Source organism: Carettochelys insculpta, chromosome 31, assembly GCF_033958435.1.
Source record: "Carettochelys insculpta isolate YL-2023 chromosome 31, ASM3395843v1, whole genome shotgun sequence".
Taxonomy (NCBI): domain Eukaryota; kingdom Metazoa; phylum Chordata; order Testudines; family Carettochelyidae; genus Carettochelys; species Carettochelys insculpta.
In genome coordinates, this window is record NC_134167.1 from 13,113,344 (window position 1) to 13,131,719 (window position 18,376).

Genomic DNA, 18,376 nt, shown 5'->3' on the forward strand with positions numbered 1-18,376 from the left:
CACCCCGACACCAGCCAACTTGAGCCACAACACCCCAGCTCCGCCACCCCAGCGACACACAGCCCCACGTGCCAGAAACCAGCTCCATCCCCTTATTCCAGTCGGCTGAGGGCCCAGCTCTGTTGCCCATTCCAGCCGGACTCCAGGCACCACACCCTGGTTCAGCTGCCACCTTATGGCACAACCAGAGCCAGACTCCTTCACCCCATTCCAGCAGGCCCCTGTGCCCCAGAGCCCAGATGTGAAAACTTCTTACTTTCCTGGGCAGGACATAAGCAGCAGAGGGCCCTGGGGTACAGCCCCTTTGCCCTGGAACACTTCCCAGGTTCTCAGGGGGATGATCTGTCAGGACACCTGAGGGGCCTGTGCCCTTTTGGGCGCTTGGGGTGTCCTTGAAGGGGCTGTCCCCAAAGCCTGGAAGGGAAAGGTGGGAAGGGCAGAGGCAGGGAAGCCCAGGGCCTGCACTCCGCCTAACAGGTACCCTGCTGTTAACATCACATGCCGCTTCTGGCTGTCTTTAGACCCACAGCCCCGCACAGCCACAGCCAGGCCATCCCTGCTCCTCGCGCTCCAAGGCTCAGCACAATTCACTCCACTTGGGCTTCCGCCCAGGCCGTTACGAGGCACAAACAAGAGGCAAGCAACCAAGGGCGGGCGTCACAGAGAGCAGGCGACAGTGCCGAACCAGACACAGGGCATGCAGACAGCCGGCCAGAGCCCGCCCTTCCGCCGGCAGGTGGAGCAGGGGGAAGAGGTTGGGTGAGGCCAGCGGGGAGGACACAATGCGAGGAAAGGGCCTGCCCCGGGATGGACCTCATGCCCCGTTCGCTTCCCGGATGCATCCCCAGGCAGCGGCCCCAGAAATCTGCCTGCCCACTCTGTGCTGCAAAAACCCTGCTAGCAATGGGGCTGGCTGCCCGTCCTGTGCCACGGCAAGGGGCTGGGCGAGCCGGGGGCACCCGGCAGGTGAGCACAGAGTTGGCCCATGCAGGTGGCAGGCGCCAGGAGATGGGGGAAGAGCCCTGATTTCAGCCTGCTGCTGGTGTGTCAGGAGGAGGCTAGTGGCAGGGCCAGCTGCCTTCCGACCACCGGTCATCCTAGGGGGCTGAGACAGGAGCAGCTCCCACTTTCCCTTCTGGGTGGCGACACAGGCACCGAGGGGCTGCAACTGGGGCTGGGCGCTGCCTCCCTGCCCCACGGCCCGGAGCTGTGCCACCTGCTGGGCAGGGCAGGGCCCGTCCCGCGGGCTCCCACGGCTGGTGTCCGATTGTGCTGCCTTTCCGCCCCACCAGCCGCTTTCCCACCAGCCCTGGGCCTAAAGTGCTCCAGGGCTTGCTCGGCAACATGCAGCAGGTACAAAGACGGACGGACGGACAGCAGCAGGGAGAAAACTCACCTTGAGGTCTCTGTGGACGACCCCCATTTGGTGGCAATGGAGAACAGCCTCCAGGATCTGCTGGATGCAATGACTGCATGCAAACACCAGGGGCGTGTTAGTTCATGGTGAGTGGTAACAACCACGCAGGCGGGTGGGGGGCGGCGGGAGGTGGGGAGGAGTGTGGGCTATGAAGGAGTCTCTAAGGAGATGCCCCAGGGAGGATGCAGGGCACGGAGGCGGAGGGAACCCCCAGCCACGGGGGAGCATCTCGAAGAGCAGGCCAGCACCGGGCAGCAGCCAGGAGGGAATGAGACACAGGACCAGCGTGTCAGTGTCGGGCAGTGATGGAGAGGGTCCATCATCCACCCTCCTCCAACCCCTCCTCTGCCCCTGCTCTGGGCCCATCCCAGGAACCCGCAAAGTGCCCCTCCCAAAACCATCCTGCTGTCTGCCCCTGCAGCCGCACGGGCCCCACCCCTGCCCCTCTGAAAGAGGCCAGGCAGCAGCTGGGAGCTCCGCAACCAGGCCTGGCTACTAACACCCGCCCCTTCCAGCCCCGACGCTCTACGGCAGCTACCACACACCCGACCCCTCGGCCCTGGGGAACTTCTGCCGTCTCCCATCTGCCCTGTCACCAGCCCTGCCTTGCCTGGACCCAGCCGGCCAACCAACCCCATCGAGCTCCACTCCCACCCACCGCCCAGCAGGCCTGGCCACACAGCCCAACCACAGGGTCCATCTGATGTCCAGCAGGACCGTATCTCAGACCAGGGGCTTGTCCGGAGTCCTGGCCCACACCCGGAGCTCTGAGCCCAGCCCATATAACCAGTCAGCATTACTGCAGCCTTCAGCTACCTGATGGGGAGCTCCAAAGAGGATGGAGAGAGGCTGTTCTCAGTGGTGACAGACGGCAAAACAAGGAGCAATGGGCTGAAGTTACAGGGGGCAGGAGTAGGTTGGATATTAAGAAAAACTCTTTCCCCCGGAGGGTGGTGAAGCACTGGGATGCGTTGCCTAGAAAGGTGGTAGAAGCTCCATCCCTAGAGGTTTTTACATCCCAGCTTGACCAAGCCCTGGCTGGGATGATCTAGTTGGGGTTGCTCCTGCTTTGGGCAGGGGGCTGGACCAGCTGTCTCCAGAGGTCCCTTCCCACCCTCCTCTGCTAGGAGTCTCCAATTAACCCTCCCACCAGCCTGATTCGCCCCCATGTGCCCTGGCGACCCTGGCTCCAGCGTGGCCCTGCTCCCTGCCCAGCCCAGAGGGGCACATGTGAGGTGCCCAGCTCTGCAGATGGGCCCAATGCTGCCCTGACGTGTAGCATCCCCTTGAGCCCCTGCTGGGAGCCCCACCGGGGTGCCCTGGTGCGGACACGCGCTGGGGGAAGGAGCGTGTAACGCACCGCCTGCACCTCTGGCCTTGTGCTCCCCCAGGAGCTGGGGCTCAGCTCAGCAAGTTCTGTGGAGGCCCTACAGAGAGGCTCGGGTGGGCTGTGCTGAGGCCCAGGGAGCTCGGCTGTTCCGGCACAGCCCCCAGCCCAGGGCAGCATCCCGCATTGGGACTTGCCCCTTTCCAGCCAAGCGCCAGCCCCTGAGCACCTGTCGAGCTGCAGGGCCAGGCTGCCTCTGCTATACAGAGAGGAAACTGAGGCACGGGAGGTCTGGCCCCAGCTCTTGAGGAGGGTGTGGAGCACAAACCATTAGCCTGAGTGTCCACTCTGGTCCCTGGGACCCTGCCAAGCTCCCCCTCTCCAATCAGCATCACTGACCTGTGGCCCCCATGTCTGGCCCCCGAGAACAACCTTACCCCGGGCAAGGGTCTGGATGGCCAACTTTTCCCGACAGCCGCCCCACGCCTGGCCCCTCGGCATCTGACCTCGTGGGCAGGAGAGAACAGCAACTTCTCCACTGCCTGGCTCAGAGCAGCCTCTGTCCTTCCACGGTTGTGGGTCAGGGAGCTTGGACCATTTGGCAAGCTCCTTCCAGCCCAAAAGCGATGCTCACACCTGGCCCATAACCTGTCCTAAGCTCTGCTGAGCACCCAGGACTTCCAGTTCTCCTCCAGGAGCAATTCACAGTGAGCTTTCTGGGTGTCCCACTGCACTGGAAAGGACTGTTCCTCGCCAGGCCCTTGGGGCGCAGAGGGAATCTCGTCTGGGGACCCTCTCTGAACGCAGAGCAGAGCCCCTCTGTCCCTCTGTGGGCGCTGGGGAAAAAAAATCGCTTGAGGGCGAGAAGGGCGGAACAGTCACCTGCCAACAAGTCGCTTCCTCTACCAAACCAAGCTGACAGCAGCCCTCGGCCCATGCGAAGACACAGAATGACACTGAGCTGCACCCCTGAGCCTAATGGAAGGGACTCAGAGAGGGAAAGAGGGGGAAACGCTGTCGAGTTAAGAGGTGACCCAGAGGGGGCTGCCATCTGCACCCACCCAAGGACACCCAAGGCAAGGAGGGGGAGGAGCATCTCCAGGGATGGTCAGGGGCTTGAATTGGGTGTGGGGGGGATGCTTTTGCTGTGACTCACATACCGCTAGGAACAAAGCCCACGGGTAAAGGAAGGGACAGGCGCTCTATCCTGGGAAGCAATGACTCTGCAAAAAGATTTTGGGGGGAGTGGGGGGTACCGAGCAGAACCTGAGCTCCCAGAATGATGCTGTGGCCAAAGGAGGCAACGCAATCCCAGGCTGCACAAACAAAGGGGATCTCAAGTAGGAGCAGGGAGGTGATGGTACTTCTGTGTCTGGCCTGGGTGTGACTGTTGCTGGGACCCTGGGTCCAGTGCTGGCAATCCCAGGGCATGGCAGGCTGCCCTTGCAGGGAGGGCCCTGTCCTCTTAAAGGAGACGAGCGCCCTGGCACTGCCCCGGCCCTTCTTAGGGGCCTGGCTTGCCTCGTTGCACACTGGCCTGAGAGCATGGCCAGATGCTGGGCCCAGTTCGGGTGCCCACAATGCAGGCGGGACACTGGGCAGTTGGAGAAGGGGCAAAGAAGAGCTATGAGAATGATTCGAAGGTTAGAAACCCTGCCTGGCTGTGACGAAAGCTTACGCTCCAAAATATCTTAGCCCACAAGGTGCCTCAGGACTGCTTGTTGGTTTTGAAGCTACTGACTAATACGAGCTGTGTCTACACGTGCACGCTACTTCGAAGTAGCGGCACTAACTTCGAAATAGTGCCCATCGCGGCTACACGCGTCGGGCGCTATTTCGAAGTTAACTTCGACGTTAGGTGGCGAGACGTCGAAGTCGCTAACCTCATGAGGGGATCGGAATAGCGCCCTACTTCGACGTTCAACGTCGAAGTAGGGACCGTGTAGACGATCCACGTCCCGCAACATCGAAATTGCCGGGTCCTCCATGGCGGCCATCAGCTGGGGGGTTGAGAGATGCTCTCTCTCCAGCCCCTGCGGGGCTCTATGGTCACTGTGGGCAGCAGCCCTTAGCCCAGGGCTTCTGGCTGCTGCTGTGGCAGCTGGGGATCCATGCTGCAGGCACGGGGTCTGCAACCAGTTGTAGGCTCTGTGTATCTTGTGTTGTATAGTGCAACTGTGTCTGGGAGGGGCCCTTTAAGGGAGCGGCTGGCTGTTGAGTCCGCCCTGTGACCCTGTCTACAGCTGTGCCTGGCACCCTTATTTCGATGTGTGCTACTTTGGCGTGTAGACGTTCCCTCACAGCGCCTATTTCGATGTGGTGCCGCGCAACGTCGAAGTTGAACATCGACATTGCCAGCCCTGGAGGACGTGTAGACGTTATTCATCGAAATAGCCTATTTCGATGTTGCTACATCGAAACAAGCTATTTCGATGTAGGCTTCACGTGTAGACGTAGCCACGGTGACCTCTCTGATACTTGCCTGTCTGTGAGACACTCAACTGATTTTGCTTAACGCAGAGAAGAACAGGCGATGAGTGCAGGGCGTCAGTACCGACAGGAGGAACCTAGCCCAGCAGAAGGGGGCGTCTAACATTGTCCAGGAGCTGGGAGCTGACCAATTCAGACCTGAAATAAAATACCAACCGGGAAGCAACTCCCTAGCAAGGAGAACTGCAGCCGGAGATCGAGGGGTCATAGTGGACCACAAGCTAAATATGAGTCAACAGTGTGACGCTGTCTCAAAAACCGCAGCTGTGATTCTGGGGTGCCTGAGTGGAAGCGTTGCGAACAAGCCAGGAGAAGTCATTCTTCTGCTCTATTCAGTGCCGACCAGGTCAACTGGCGTATTGTGTCTAGTTCTGGGCACCACGTTTCAAGAAAGATGTCGAGAAACTGGAGAAGGTCCAGAGAAGAGCAACAAGAATGATTGAAGATCTAAACGTTGACTTATGAGACCATTGAAAGACCATTAAGATCCACTAAAGAGAACTGGGTTTGTTTACTTTGCAGAACAGGGGACGTGATATTAGCTTTCAGGTACCGAGAAGCGTGTTACAAGTAGGGAGGAAAAATGTTCTGCTTAACCTCTCAGGACTGGACAAGGAGCAATGGGCTTAAATTGCAGCGAGGAGGGTCAGGTTGGGCATTAGGAAAACCCTTCTGTCAGGGTGGTTAAACGCTGGAATAAATTACCTAGGGAGGTTGTGGAACCTCCATCCCTGGAGATATTTAAGAGCCAGTTAGAAGAACGTCTGCCAGGGATGGTCTAGATGGTGCTTGGTCCTGCTGTGAAGGCAGGGCAAAGGACTCCATGACCTCTCGAGGTCCCTTCTAGTTCTGCGATGCTCTACGGCGTGCATTCCTCCAACGGGGGGAATCTGATGTGCCCGCCGAGATGCCCTCCGCTCCTTCCCTCTGAGATGGCACCAGAGAGACACAGGCCGGCCCGGGCTCTCAGCACAGGCCCCGGCTCTGGTCACCCTGCTGCGGGGGGGACAGAGGAGTAGAGCCCCTGGGCGCCTCCAGCGATCAGGCCAGCCTTTGGAGAAGGGGAGCTGCTTTGCAAGGTGTCAGCCTTGGAGTGGAGTGAATGCACAGGTGCCAGCAGCGTGAGGCCTTGGCAGGCGAATGGGTTCTCTTGGGGGCTGCCTGTCCCTTTACGCTGCGCCGGAAGCAGCTGGCAGGCAGTAAATGACCCCCGGGAAGGGCGGGAAATGTGCCGAGGGCTGGGGAACTGCCACGCCAGCTCCGGGAATTCAAGGGTCCAGACAGGGCTGCAACGAGCACATCTGTGGGGCTCAGCTCCTCGCCACGCACACCAGGCCAGCTCGCTGCAGAGCAGGGCTCAGTGGCTACCCTCATGGCCAGGGACGTGGGTGTTGACTGGCGCGCCCTTCCCTGGGCTCTGCTGGCAGGGAGGGCCCTGTGCCAGGAGGGAGACCTGAGTGCCCCCAGCACTGGCTTTGCCTTCAGTGCATGGCCGGACGCCGCGCTGGCAGCTGACTTCCCCGGGGTGCGGCCCGTGAGCTGCAGAGAGCTCTGGCCCGGCTCATTAGTATTTTGAAGGTTTCCTGGTGCAGCAGCTGCTCCGGTTGCCAGGCTCTGGCGTGGTTGCTACATGGCTCCGGCTGCTCGGAGGGGATTGGCTGGCTGGACAGGCGCCTGCTGGGGGGTAGATGAGCTCCCTGACTTTTCCTTGTGGAGTGTGTGCGGGGGGTGGGAGGAAAGGGCTGGGGGGATGCAGGAGACATGCGCTCAGGTCTCAGCAAGAGCGGGGCAGGCCCCGCTGTGATGCACTGGGGTGTGGGAGGATTTTATTCCCCGAGTTCGGTTGCATGTGGTTACTGATGCTCTACGGTAACACTGGGTGGTGCCTCAGTTTCCCCAGGCACAGCACCGGCGCAGGGCGGGGAGGGGAGTTTGGGTGTGAGGACGTCTCACACGCAGACAATGGGGCTCCAGGCTCTTTGTAACCCAGGCAGCCAGGTGACCCCTTTCTTCCCCGGGACACAGGCCAAGGGCGGGAGGAGGGGCCTGGCGGGTCGAACTGGAACTGGGCTGGGAGTGGGGCAGTCTGGGCTGGCTGGAGAGGGGGGCAGGGGGCCCAGGGCCCGGCTCGGGGACCCCTCTGGGCCCCTCTCCCCAAGACGGACGGTGCTGGCGGCTTCTGGTCCCTGTGCTAAGTCTGTTCTGTGCCGTGTCCCTGTGACCTGACAATCTCCTGTTTCCCGGCCCGGCGAGAGTCACGACTGCCTGCGGCTGGGGCAGGGCCTGGGCCTGGGGAACCCCACATGCCGTGACACCCATCGCCTCTGCACAGGGCACATGGCCCTGGCCCCAGGCTGGGGGAGGCTGGTCTTGTGCTCAAGGGTTCTGCAGGGAAGTAATGCTCAATGGTCAGAGCTCTCCTGCTTCCCCCGTTACAGGGACAGGCTGCCCCGCCCCAGGGGCTTGGGATGCACAGAGCCCTGGTGCTTCCTTCTAGGATTCAGGTCACTGAGCTGCTATTGGGTTAGCGCAGAAGGCAGCAGGACAGTGGAGCCAGGAGCTGGGCGTGTGCTGCTCTCGGGCAGCCCGTCCCTGCAGCTGGTCCCCCCGCAACATTAGAGTCATGTGGGCAGGACTTCACCGAGCATCCAGTTGACACCTGTCCCCGAGCTGCCCCCCTGCGCAGGGAGAGGACACCCCAGCCAGGGGGAGCCACCCTGAGCTGCGCTAATGACCTCCTTGTCCCCTGCTCTGGGGCTGCCTTGCCCCCAGGCCAGCTGGGCGCTGGGGCAGCTGTCCCAGACGCAGCCCAGGGAGCTGGAGGGGTTGCAGGCACAAGGGGGAAAGGGGCTGAGGGACGGGGGTGGGATCCCTGCCCAGCAGGGCGAGGAAGGGGCCGGGGCCGGGGCCGGGGGAGGGACCTGGGAAATGCCCTGGGGAGTAGGGGGGGGCTTTGTGAAGGGAAAGGAATCCCAGCCCCGTGTGCCCCACGGGCCCAGGCTCAGCCCCCCACTCCCACCCAACGGGTTGGGTTCAGGTTCTCAGCCCCTCCTCCCGCCCGCCCGCGCTGGGAGCAGAGCCCCGAGGACACACCAGGTGGCTCTGACGGGCACCCGCCCTCCCGCGCCCCCCCGCCCCCCCGAGACAGACCTGGCGGCATGCGGGCACAGGGGGAGGGGGGGCGGCAAACGAGACAAGAGACGCAAAGGGGGGAGGGGGAGGGGCGAGCGGGGGGTGGGGGCGGGGGATGACAGTGAAATGCAAATCGAATCGAGCTGCCCGGCTCCGGGGGCCAGCGGTGCTCAGCTCAGCTCAGCTCAGGCCGGGGCGGGGCGGGGGGGGGGGGGGGGACAACGCCTGTTTCCGCCCATCGGCAGCCTCCTGCCCTGCCCTGCCCTGCCCTGTCCTGCGGTGGGAGGGCTGCCCCCTCGGCCCCGCCCGCCCCACCCTGGGTTCAAAGCTGCGAGTGGGGGGGGCGGGCGTGGGAGCGCTGAGGAATGCCAGCGCCCTGCCCGCCGGCGGGGGCGAAAGGCAGATACTGACCTTCGAGTCCCTTTGCACAAGGGCATAGTGGTGAGTGTAAGTTACGCTTGCTAATACCTGATGGATACAGTGACTGCAAAACAAAACGGGGAGGAAGGGAGAGAGAGAGTGGGTCAGGGGGGCGGGAGAGGGGGCCGGGGGGAGGAGACGGGCAGGGTCCCGATGGAGGCGGGCAGGAGGGAACCAGAGCAGCGGGTGCCAGGACGGACATCTGGAGGGGAGGGGCCGGAGTGACAGTGGACAGACATGGGGGGGACGGGGGGACGGGAGAAGGAGAGAAACAAATGTGAACGCTCAGAGACCACAGGGGCTGTCGCAGGGCGGGCGGAGGGTGTTGACGGCACCGGGGTCTGCGTGCTGCCGGGTGCACGGGCAGGGCCGGAGGGGGCGTCCCTCGGCAGGAGCAGAGCAGGGCTGGAGGGAGGCCAGCTCAGCGCAAGTGCAGAGCAGGGCCGGGGCGCAGGGCCTGGCAGGCCGTTGGGGGGGGGTACGGCACTGGGAAGAGCAGCTCTGTCAGCGCCCCCCGGCCTCACCCGTGGCCTGGGCATCCTCTGCCACTGCCCTTCGCACCTGCCCCACAGCCCCAGCCAGCCCGGCCCTGCTCCCCCCCAGCTCCGCTCTGCCCCGACTGCTGTCGCTAGCTTTGGTCCCAGGCTGCTCTGCTGGTACCCCAGCCCTGGCGGGGGGCAGAGGGGGCTCTCCCTGCAGCTCTCTGTGACCATCCGAGCCTGGACACTGCCGTAGCGCCCCACGGGCCTCCTCTGGGCTGTGACCCACCTGCGCAGGGGCGGGATTGGGGGTGCTCTCTGGAGCGCAGGTCTGGGAAGGCGCTGCCCTGCAGAGCCCCGGCACGTAGCGGGAAAGGCCCCGGCTGCAGACCCACGGGGAGTCCCATGGGTCCAGCCTTCGCTGCAGGGGCCGGGCAGCACCCCAGGGAGCAGCAAGAGGGGGCCGAGGCCAAGCTGCCAAGGAGCTGGGCTCCCTTCTCTGCTCCGAGCAGGCCTGGCTCTGGCCGATGCCCTGGGGGGGACCCGCGTGGGCGTGGAAGCTCTCTAGGGGGCAGGGGCTGACTGCAGAGCTGGGGGCAGCTCCCACCACCCGGCCAGGTCACAGACACACCCTGAGCCTGCTCCCCACGCTGGGCTCTGCAGCCGGGGGGCACCCGGGGCGCTGGGGAGCCTTCTGAGGCAGCACGGACTCGTGGGTGGAGGTGACCCCCCCCCCCGGCTGTCAGCCAGCACCACAGCAGAGATCCAACCCAGAGGGCTGCCCCCCACAGCCCCTCGGCGCCCAGGCAGGGGGCTCCCACCGCCGACAGTCCAGGGAAGGAGAAGTAGGCAGGCAGCCCAGCCATCGGCACCAGCCCAGCCCCGGGCTCTCGCCACGCCCGGCCCTATGGCTGCCCCTCGATTTGCCCCACAGCCCCCTGCTGCAGCCAGTCCTGACCCACAGCCGCCTGCCCCCCAGCTCTGCGGCTACCTCCCAGTCCTGACCCACAGCCGCCCGCCCCCCCAGCTCTGCGGCTACCTCCCAGTCCTGACCCACAGCCGCCCGCCCCCCCAGCTCTGCGGCTACCTCCCAGTCCTGACCCACAGCCGCCCGCCCCCCAGCTCTGCGGCTACCTCCCAGTCCTGACCCACAGCCGCCCGCCCCCCAGCTCTGCGGCTACTGCCCAGTCCTGACCCACAGCCGCCCGCCCCCCAGCTCTGCGGCTACCTCCCAGTCCTGACCCACAGCCGCCCGCCCCCCAGCTCTGCAGCTACTGCCCAGTCCTGACCCACAGCCGCCCGCCCCCCAGCTCTGTGGCTACCTCCCAGTCCTGACCCACAGCCGCCCGCCCCCCAGCTCTTCGGCTACTGCCCAGTCCTGACCCACAGCCGCCCGCCCCCCAGCTCTGCGGCTACCTCCCAGTCCTGACCCACAGCCGCCCGCCCCCCAGCTCTGCGGCTACCTCCCAGTCCTGACCCACAGCCGCCTGCCCCCCAGCTCTGCGGCTACTGCCCAGTCCTGACCCACAGCCGCCTGCCCCCCAGCTCTGCGGCTACCCCCCAGTCCTGACCCACAGCCGCCCGCCCCCCAGCTCTGCGGCTACTGCCCAGTCCTGACCCACAGCCGCCTGCCCCCCAGCTCTGCGGCTACCCCCCAGTCCTGACCCACAGCCGCCTGCCCCCCAGCTCTGCGGCTACTTCCCAGTCCTGACCCACAGCCGCCCGCCCCCCAGCTCTGCGGCTACTGCCCAGTCCTGACCCACAGCCGCTTGCCCCCCAGCTCTGCAGCTCCTGCCCAGTCCTGACCCACAGCCGCCCGCCCCCCAGCTCTGCGGCTACTGCCCAGTCCTGACCCACAGCCGCCCGCCCCCCAGCTCTGCGGCTACTTCCCAGTCCTGACCCACAGCCGCCCGCCCCCCAGCTTTGCGGCTACTGCCCAGTCCTGACCCACAGCCGCCCGCCCCCCAGCTCTGCGGCTACTGCCCAGTCCTGACCCACGGCTCCTGTTCTTCCAGTGCTGGGGTCCCAGCTCTACCACTGCCCCGCCATTCTAGGCTGCCCCACACGCAGCCCCAGAGTCCTGGCACCGCACCAGGGGAACGACTGGGGTGCCAAGGATGCCCTGGGACACCCATGAAGCCGCCCGAGGAGGGGTCAGGAGCCCGGGCCGCCCTAGCTGTCTGGAGCACAGCCCACCGCTGCCCTCGGGCACGGGCCAGCGCCCCCGGGCCCTTGGCGAGGGGGCTGACGAGACGGGCAGACGCCGGGCAGCCGAGAGGGAGACATCGGCGCACAGCAAAGGCCAGGCCCACGGAAGCCCAGTCACCGGGCGGCCTGGCAGCGATGCCCTGTTCCCCACGCCTGGCCGGCTGCCTCAGACACCGCCTGGCCCTGCAGCTTGGCCCCCGTCCCCTGCTCGCTGCTCCTGCTGAGACAAGCCCCATGTGGGGGGCTACGGACGCTCCCCGGTGCCCGGGCCCAGCAGCCAGGCTGAGCCTCCGTCCCCTCCTCTGGGGCAGACCCCCTGCTGCCGTAGGGCGACTCAACCTGGCCCCACAGCTCCACCTCGGCCCCTCGAGCGCCCTTCCCTCCAGGCTACCCGCCCGGCGCTGCCCTGTCCTAGAGCAGCCCTGGCCAGCAACGGTGCCCCGCCAGACGCGGCTTTGTGATGCTCCCTGAGGGACTCGGCTAAGCCCAGACTAACGACCCTGGGGGGAAGCACGAAGCCAGTGGGTCCCTCTCTGGGGGGCAGAGGCTGCGCCCCACAGGAAGAGTTTCTGCCACTCTGCTGAGCCGTCCCTAGAGAGCCCAGGGCAGGCCAGGCCAGCCGCGGCACACAGGGCCGGGGGTGCCAGCAGGACAGGGCACAAGAGGGGCCAAGGTTTAAGCCTTCGGCTGTCGCCCAGCGATCACTCTGGGGTCCCCCCCCAAGTTCTGCCCCACATGGATGGGTTAATGGTGACGGGTACAGCCAGCATGGGGTCAGGGAAGAGAAAAAGCAGGAGGGGGCAGGCAAGGAGGGCGGAGGGGAGCGGGGCAGGGATCTGCCGCTCACCTGGCATCGGCTTCGCTGTAATATTCTCTTGCCACAATGTCTTCAAAGAGTTCCCCACCGGTGACCCTGAAAGGCAGAGCGGCAGAGGTCACCTGCCTGGCCCTGGAGAAGGCCAGCAGCTCCGGCCCCAGCTGGCAGCCAGGCCCCAGGCGCAGCTGAGCTGTGCCCTCTGCTTCTCCAGGGAGCACGTCCCTGCCCCAGCACAGAGCGCACGAGCCCGGAGCCCGGGTGTTCAACCCGGCAGCCAGTCTCCAGTGGCCACACGCCCCACCGCTGCCACTGACCGGGCAGGCCCCGAGAGCGGGGAGCCAGAGCAAGCTGGGGATGCGAGACAACGCGCCTGCTAATTTTGAACATCCGCCGGGGGAATAAGTTTTGTTCTGTGCACTGCGGCGTGGGCAGAAACACTCACCGGGTCCCCCAGTCCAGTCCTGCGGCCTGGACCACCAGTGGCATCTCCCCGGTCACAGCCTGGGCATCTGTGGGCGGTGCACATCCGCACACGCCTTGCTTCACAGAACAAAATTTATTCTGCCCGTGGGTGGAATAATTTACAGGGCCCCCGGCACACGTCCCCTCCGGCTGGCCGAGGTCCCGGTGCCAGGACACCCTCCCTTCAAGGGAAGCTAGACTCTCCCTGTTGCCTCGTTGCTGCTTTCTGATGCCCAAGCCCTGCATTTCCCATCTGCCGCGGCAGCCTTCAGCCTGCTTCCCCGGCCCCTCGCTGGGCCCAGCTCCCACGTGGCAGGACGGGAAACAGCGCCATGCTTCTCGGCCACCTCCACCCCCATTTGTCTGTCCCCAGACACCCGCTGGGGAGTCTCCGCCTCTCCCGTGGGGCAGGATTTCCCCTGGCCTCACGGGGACAGCAACGGGCCGGGCAGCCCCAGCCTCTCGCCGCAGGGGGCGCTGTGGGGAGAGGGGCAGATAGCTCCTGCGTATGCCAGGTCTGGCCAGTGCTGGGGGGAGATGGGAGCCGTATGCCCTGCTGGGCTGCGCCGTGGTGCGGGCTGGATATTAGCCAAAGGCACAGTAAGCGGGGAACACAGTCCCCCATCTCCGTCGCTCTGGGCGAGCGCTCGCCAGCCCTGCCCCCAGCTCCCTTCTCCTGGTGGGGAGCAAAGAAGTCAGGTCCCAGCCCTACGGCAGGAGGGCAGCAGGGGACAGGGAGCTGAGGCCCCGGCGCGGGCTGGCCTAGGGCACCGTCTTTGGTTCCCCGCCTGCTGCAGGCTGGGCACAGGCCAAGGTCTGCGCGGCTCCTGCAAAGGGACCGGGGAGCTGCCGTGAGTCGAAGGAGAGCTAAATATAACCCACTGCCTCTCCGGAGCTGTCAGAGGGACAGAGCGATGAGCTCACTGCAGCTATATCGGGAAGGAGGCAGCCGCGTGGGTCTCCGCCTCTGGCAGATGGGCCCCACCATCCTGGCACACCCCGCCGGGGCTCTCCGGAGACACAGGGCCAGAGCCGGGCCGGCCACCTGCCTCACCCAGTGCCCTGGCTGCACCGCCGGCCTCCGGGAAAGCGGGGCTCGGGCGGTCGGACAGGCCTGCGGCTCACGCCGCGCCGGCGATGTCCCGCTGCTCCGGGCTGCTGGGGAACGGGCCGCAAGGACAGGAGGGAGCCCCAGCTTTTCCAGCCTCGTGCCAAGGGACTCCTCCCCATCGCGGCGCTGAGCCGCCCCGCGCCCCGCTGCTACCCTAAGGAGCTGTGCCTGGGAGCCGCCCAGGGTGCGTCGGTGTGCTGGGGCTGTGGCAGAGCTCCGCGGGGCACACCCCTCTGTGTTCTGTCTTCTGCCAGGCGCCCGTTCGGAGCCGGGCCAGCCGAGCTCTTCCCTACGTTCGAAGCCTCTCCCGGGCCCCTCAGAGAAGAGCAGCCCCGTTCTCCCGACCTTGTAGGGAGCAACCCCCAGCCATTCCGCCCGCCAGCTCCGAGGCCGGCTAGAGACGGCTGGGCCCGATCCTGACCGGCGCCTGCGGTCCCTGCGGCCATGCAAGCATGGTCCCCTGCCAGGCGCTCCCAGCCCTGCACAGCCTGCCGGGGTCCAGCTCATACACATCAACCATAAGCGACTCCTGGTCCTGCCTGGCCAACCCCACCCTACCCGCCGTGCATTGTTCACCGATGGGACAGCGCATCCTGCCAGCTGGCGGCCCAGCTCAGGCGGCACATGCCAGGCTGTCTCCCTGCCTGAGCCGCCTTCTGATCCTGCAGGGAGGCCGACCCCACCACCGGGCCGGCATGGGAGACAGATCCCTGCTTCTCCAGCTGACCGATACTGCTCTGATTGATGCTGCTGGAGCCCCAGGTGGGGCAGTGCGTGGGGAAGAGGAGACAGTAACTCCCCTGCCTAGCCCTGGAGGACAGGCAGCCCCCACGGGGACCCAGAGGGGACTCTTATTCCCCCTTGTGGCAGCAAACGCCCCCAAGCCCCCGCAGGCCGCAGCCGCCCCTCCACCTCCCTCCCGCCGCTGCCAGAACCGAACGCAAGCCCTGGGAAAGCACAGCCAGCCCTGGCCGCACCGAACTCCCCCTTCCCGCCAGCGAGCCGCCCCCCGGCCTCGCAGCCTCCACGAGGCGCACCCGGAGCGCCGCCCGGCAACTCACAGATCGAAGACGAGGTAGTGGAAGCCCTCCTCGGAGATGCTGTCGTGGAGACGAACTGCAAAGGGAGCACAAGGGAGGCGTCAGAGGTCCCGGGGCGTCATTTGTGAGACGACCCCTCCCGCCAGAGAGGTTCCCAGGCTCGCGGCGCCACCCGGCGTCTCCTCTGGTGCCAGGCACCGAAAGCCAGGCCTGGGCTCCTGCCACAGTGCCCTTGGACTTGCGGCTTTGGCAGCCAGGGCACCAGCCCCTGCGCTTAAAGCTCCCTGGGAACCTTAGCTCAAAGGCCCGCTCTGCCCGGCCTGTGAGGTGGTGTGGTGCAGTGCAGGGGGGGTTATCCCCCTGGTTCGGCTGCCAGGGTTTCCTACTGTCCTGCAGTAATCCCAAGTGGTGCCTCAGTTTCCCTGGGCACAGCACCGGTGCAGGGCGGGGAGGGGAGTTCGGGTGTGAGGACGTCTCACACGCAGACAATGGGGCTCCAGGCTGTTGGTAACCCAGGCAGCCAGGTGACCCCTTTCTTCCCCGGGACACAGGCCAAAGGCAGGAGGAGGGGCCTGGCGGGTTGAACTGGAACTGGGCTGGGAGTGGGGCAGTCTGGGCTGGCTGGAGAGGGGGGCAGGGGGCCCGGGCCCGGCTTGGGGACCCCTCTGAGCCCCTCTCCCCAAGACAGACGGTGCTGGCGGCTTCTGGTCCCTGTGCTAAGTCTGTTCTGCGCTGCGTCCCTGTGACCTGAGAACCTCCTGTTCCCCGGCCAGGCGAGAGTCCCGGCTGCCTGCGGCTGGAGGCTGCGCCCAGGGACTCCCTTGCCCTTCGTACCAGCCCAGCCCGGCCCAACCCAGGGATGGGCTTCTCCACGTGCCCAAAAGCTTAGCGCATCCAGGCTCTGGTGGAGCAACGTCCTTCCCAGGCTCCATGGGCACGACCAACAGAGCCATCCCCTGGGCAGAAGCCTCACCAGACCCAGCTTCCTCCTGGTTCCACAGGGCCACCTGGCTGGGCTCGCCCCGAGGCCGGAGGGTGTCAGGTAGCCAGGCCTCCCAGAGAGGAGGTGCCAGCTGGTGCTGCATGGCCGGTGGGGATCAGAGAGGCGGGCACCCCTCTGAGAGTGCCTCTGTCTGCGCACCAGAGCAGGACAAGCTGGGGGCGGACGGTGAGCACAGGAGCAGGGCTGGGAAAGAATCAGAACAGGGTATCCCAGGGAGCTCCAGCACCTCTCCAGGGCTGTGTGAAGGTGCAAGGGACCGGCGCCCCCATCACCGCCAAGGCAGAGTTTCTCTGTGTCTCCCCACTAAAGCACAGGCTGACCCTCCGTGCGGAAACCGGAACCCCCCAGGCCAGCCCCTCCGACCCGCCCGGGGCGAGATGCGGCTGGGAACGTGGGAGGGACGGAAAGGGGGCTCCAGCCAGGGCCTGTTCCCTTGCGTGCACCATGCCCAGCTGCAGGGCTGTTTCTCATCGCAAGGTGGCCAAGGCCAGACTGGGCGGCACCAGAAGGCTAGGTACAAGAATGGCGTCCAGGCCACGGTCCTGTGGAGGATCAGACCAGCTCTCTGGTGGGAAGGGCAGGTCTGTATCCACAGCCGGCCCCGCTGCCAGAAACACAAGGGCGAGCGGGAGGCTGGGTGCTAAACGCACCGGAGGCAATACCCTTGCTTTCCAGAGCAAAGGGCGGCCACCAGCCACCGCCCACTGGGCCGGCTGCAAGTCACTACAGGCAGGGGATGAGGGGGCCAGGGACGCTGTGCTTGGCTGCCCTTGTCCAGGGGTGCTGGTGTATCCTGAGGGCGTTCGCGGTGCAGCTCACTCAGGTCGGAGCCGGGCAGGGCCCTGAGTTCTTGCAGAGAGCTCTCTCCCGGGGGTCTGGCCGGGGGCCGCAGGGTCGGCTGCTCACCCGATTTGGGCTCGCGGGGGGCGGAATTTTGTAGCATCATGATCCCTGCAAAGGCCAGGCTGGGTGCTCCCAGGACGCCCCCGTGTGCAGCCCTGCAGCTGAGCTGGGTCTCGCCTCCTGCTCTCTCCACCCCACACGCGCTCGCCCCAGGCCCTGCACCCCAGGCTCTCCGGATCCCTTGCAGACTCCATCCCTGCACCGGGGCCACCTGCACCCCGAAGGTGGTTGGGATGATGCTGTTTCCCTAGCAACAGATGCACTTCAAAGGGGGAGGAAGACTGAAAAAAGGATGAAACCTGAGGCAAAGCAGCTGCACAACCAGAGAACCCTGGGGCTGGGGCTGGGGCTGGGGCTGGGGGGGACTTAACGGGTCATTTGCTTCAGGGGAAAGACCTGGGCCTCTGCTGAGCAAACCACCAGCTCGATTCACCCGCTTGCCAGTCACAGCCGAGGGCAGGTGTTGGCTTGGTGGGTTAGCTTGGCCATCAGCTGTGCCCCCGGCTGCAGCCAATCTCCATGGGCACCAGCCACCAGGCCCCCGCAGCCGCCTGCGCCGGGGCACCATGCTCGGGGCAGAAAGCCAATGCCACCCCATCTCTGCCAAAGCCCTAACGCCAGGCCGGAGCCAGGCGCCCTCCCTCTGCCCCGCGTGCCAGGAGATAGAACAGCAGAGGCAGGCGATAGGGGTGGCAGGGTTCAGAGCCTGGCCTCTGGCAGCCAGCACCATGCCCTGAGGGGGCATTCTGAGCATGGGAGCCCCCAGCAGCTGCCCAAGGACGTATCCAGCTACTTCCACCCCTCTGGCTCGAGCCGGGTGATGCCTGTCGGGTGAACAGAGAAGGCTCCGGAGCATGTGCTTCCCAGGAGCCAGCACTCTGAGCAAACCTGGGCCAAATTCAGGTGGTTTTGGGTCCCCCACAATCGCGGGGAGGTGCAGCCATCCTCCTGCCCTCCTCTGAGCCGCCTCACGGCAGGGCAGGCCACTCCCCACCCCACCCCAGCAGCAGGGACCCCCCTCTCCGTGACAGGCACCCCCCATCCCCTCCCTGTGGCAGCCGCCCCCCGGCCAGCACTCACCAATGTTGGAATGCTTCAGGAGACGGCAAATCCGGGCTTCGCGCTCCAACTTCTGATGGTCTGGCGGCAGAGCAGAGAAAGAGCCTTGTGAAGGGTCTCGCCTGACGCCACCTGCTCGGGAGCCCCGGAGCGCTGGGCTGGGCTGGGAAGGGATTCAGGCCCCAGGGCAGGAGAGTGGGAGAAGGGAGCCAAGCTCCATCCGTCCCCCACTCCTCCTCCTCCTCCTCCGGGGAGCACACGTCGGGCTCTGCCCCACAGGGGCTGGGAGGGAGACCTGGGCCAGCGGGGAACACCCCTGGGAGCAGGCGAGCGAGCCGGCCCAGAGGGACGGGCAGCACAAGCCGCGAGCTCTCCGCAGCCCACGAGTCTGAGCTCCCGCCCCGCTTGGGCCAGGGAACAGGGCGCTCCTCTCCCCGGCCCAGGGAGTGATGCTACCTGGCCCGGCAAGCGCGGGGCCTTGGGCAAGGCGTGCCAAGGTGCACGTTGC

General features: G+C 65.7%; 1 protein-coding gene across 18 annotated transcripts in view; it reads right to left on the bottom strand.

The window, feature by feature from the left end:
* CAMK2B (calcium/calmodulin dependent protein kinase II beta) overlaps positions 1 to 18,376 on the bottom strand; it is a 114,705-nt gene that overhangs the window by 52,680 nt on the left and 43,649 nt on the right. For 17 of the 18 annotated variants that reach the window (XM_074981524.1, XM_074981522.1, XM_074981523.1 and 14 more), the window contains exons 3-6: positions 17,890 to 17,949; positions 14,925 to 14,979; positions 12,321 to 12,386; positions 1,397 to 1,469 (exon numbers count right to left, since the gene is read on the bottom strand). In XM_074981524.1, coding sequence (XP_074837625.1) covers positions 1,397 to 1,469; positions 12,321 to 12,386; positions 14,925 to 14,979; positions 17,890 to 17,949 — 254 coding nt within the window. Of the gene's footprint in view, positions 1 to 1,396; positions 1,470 to 8,777; positions 8,851 to 12,320; positions 12,387 to 14,924; positions 14,980 to 17,889; positions 17,950 to 18,376 lie in introns of those variants that run through there. The other variant, XM_074981531.1, reaches the window with a different exon arrangement.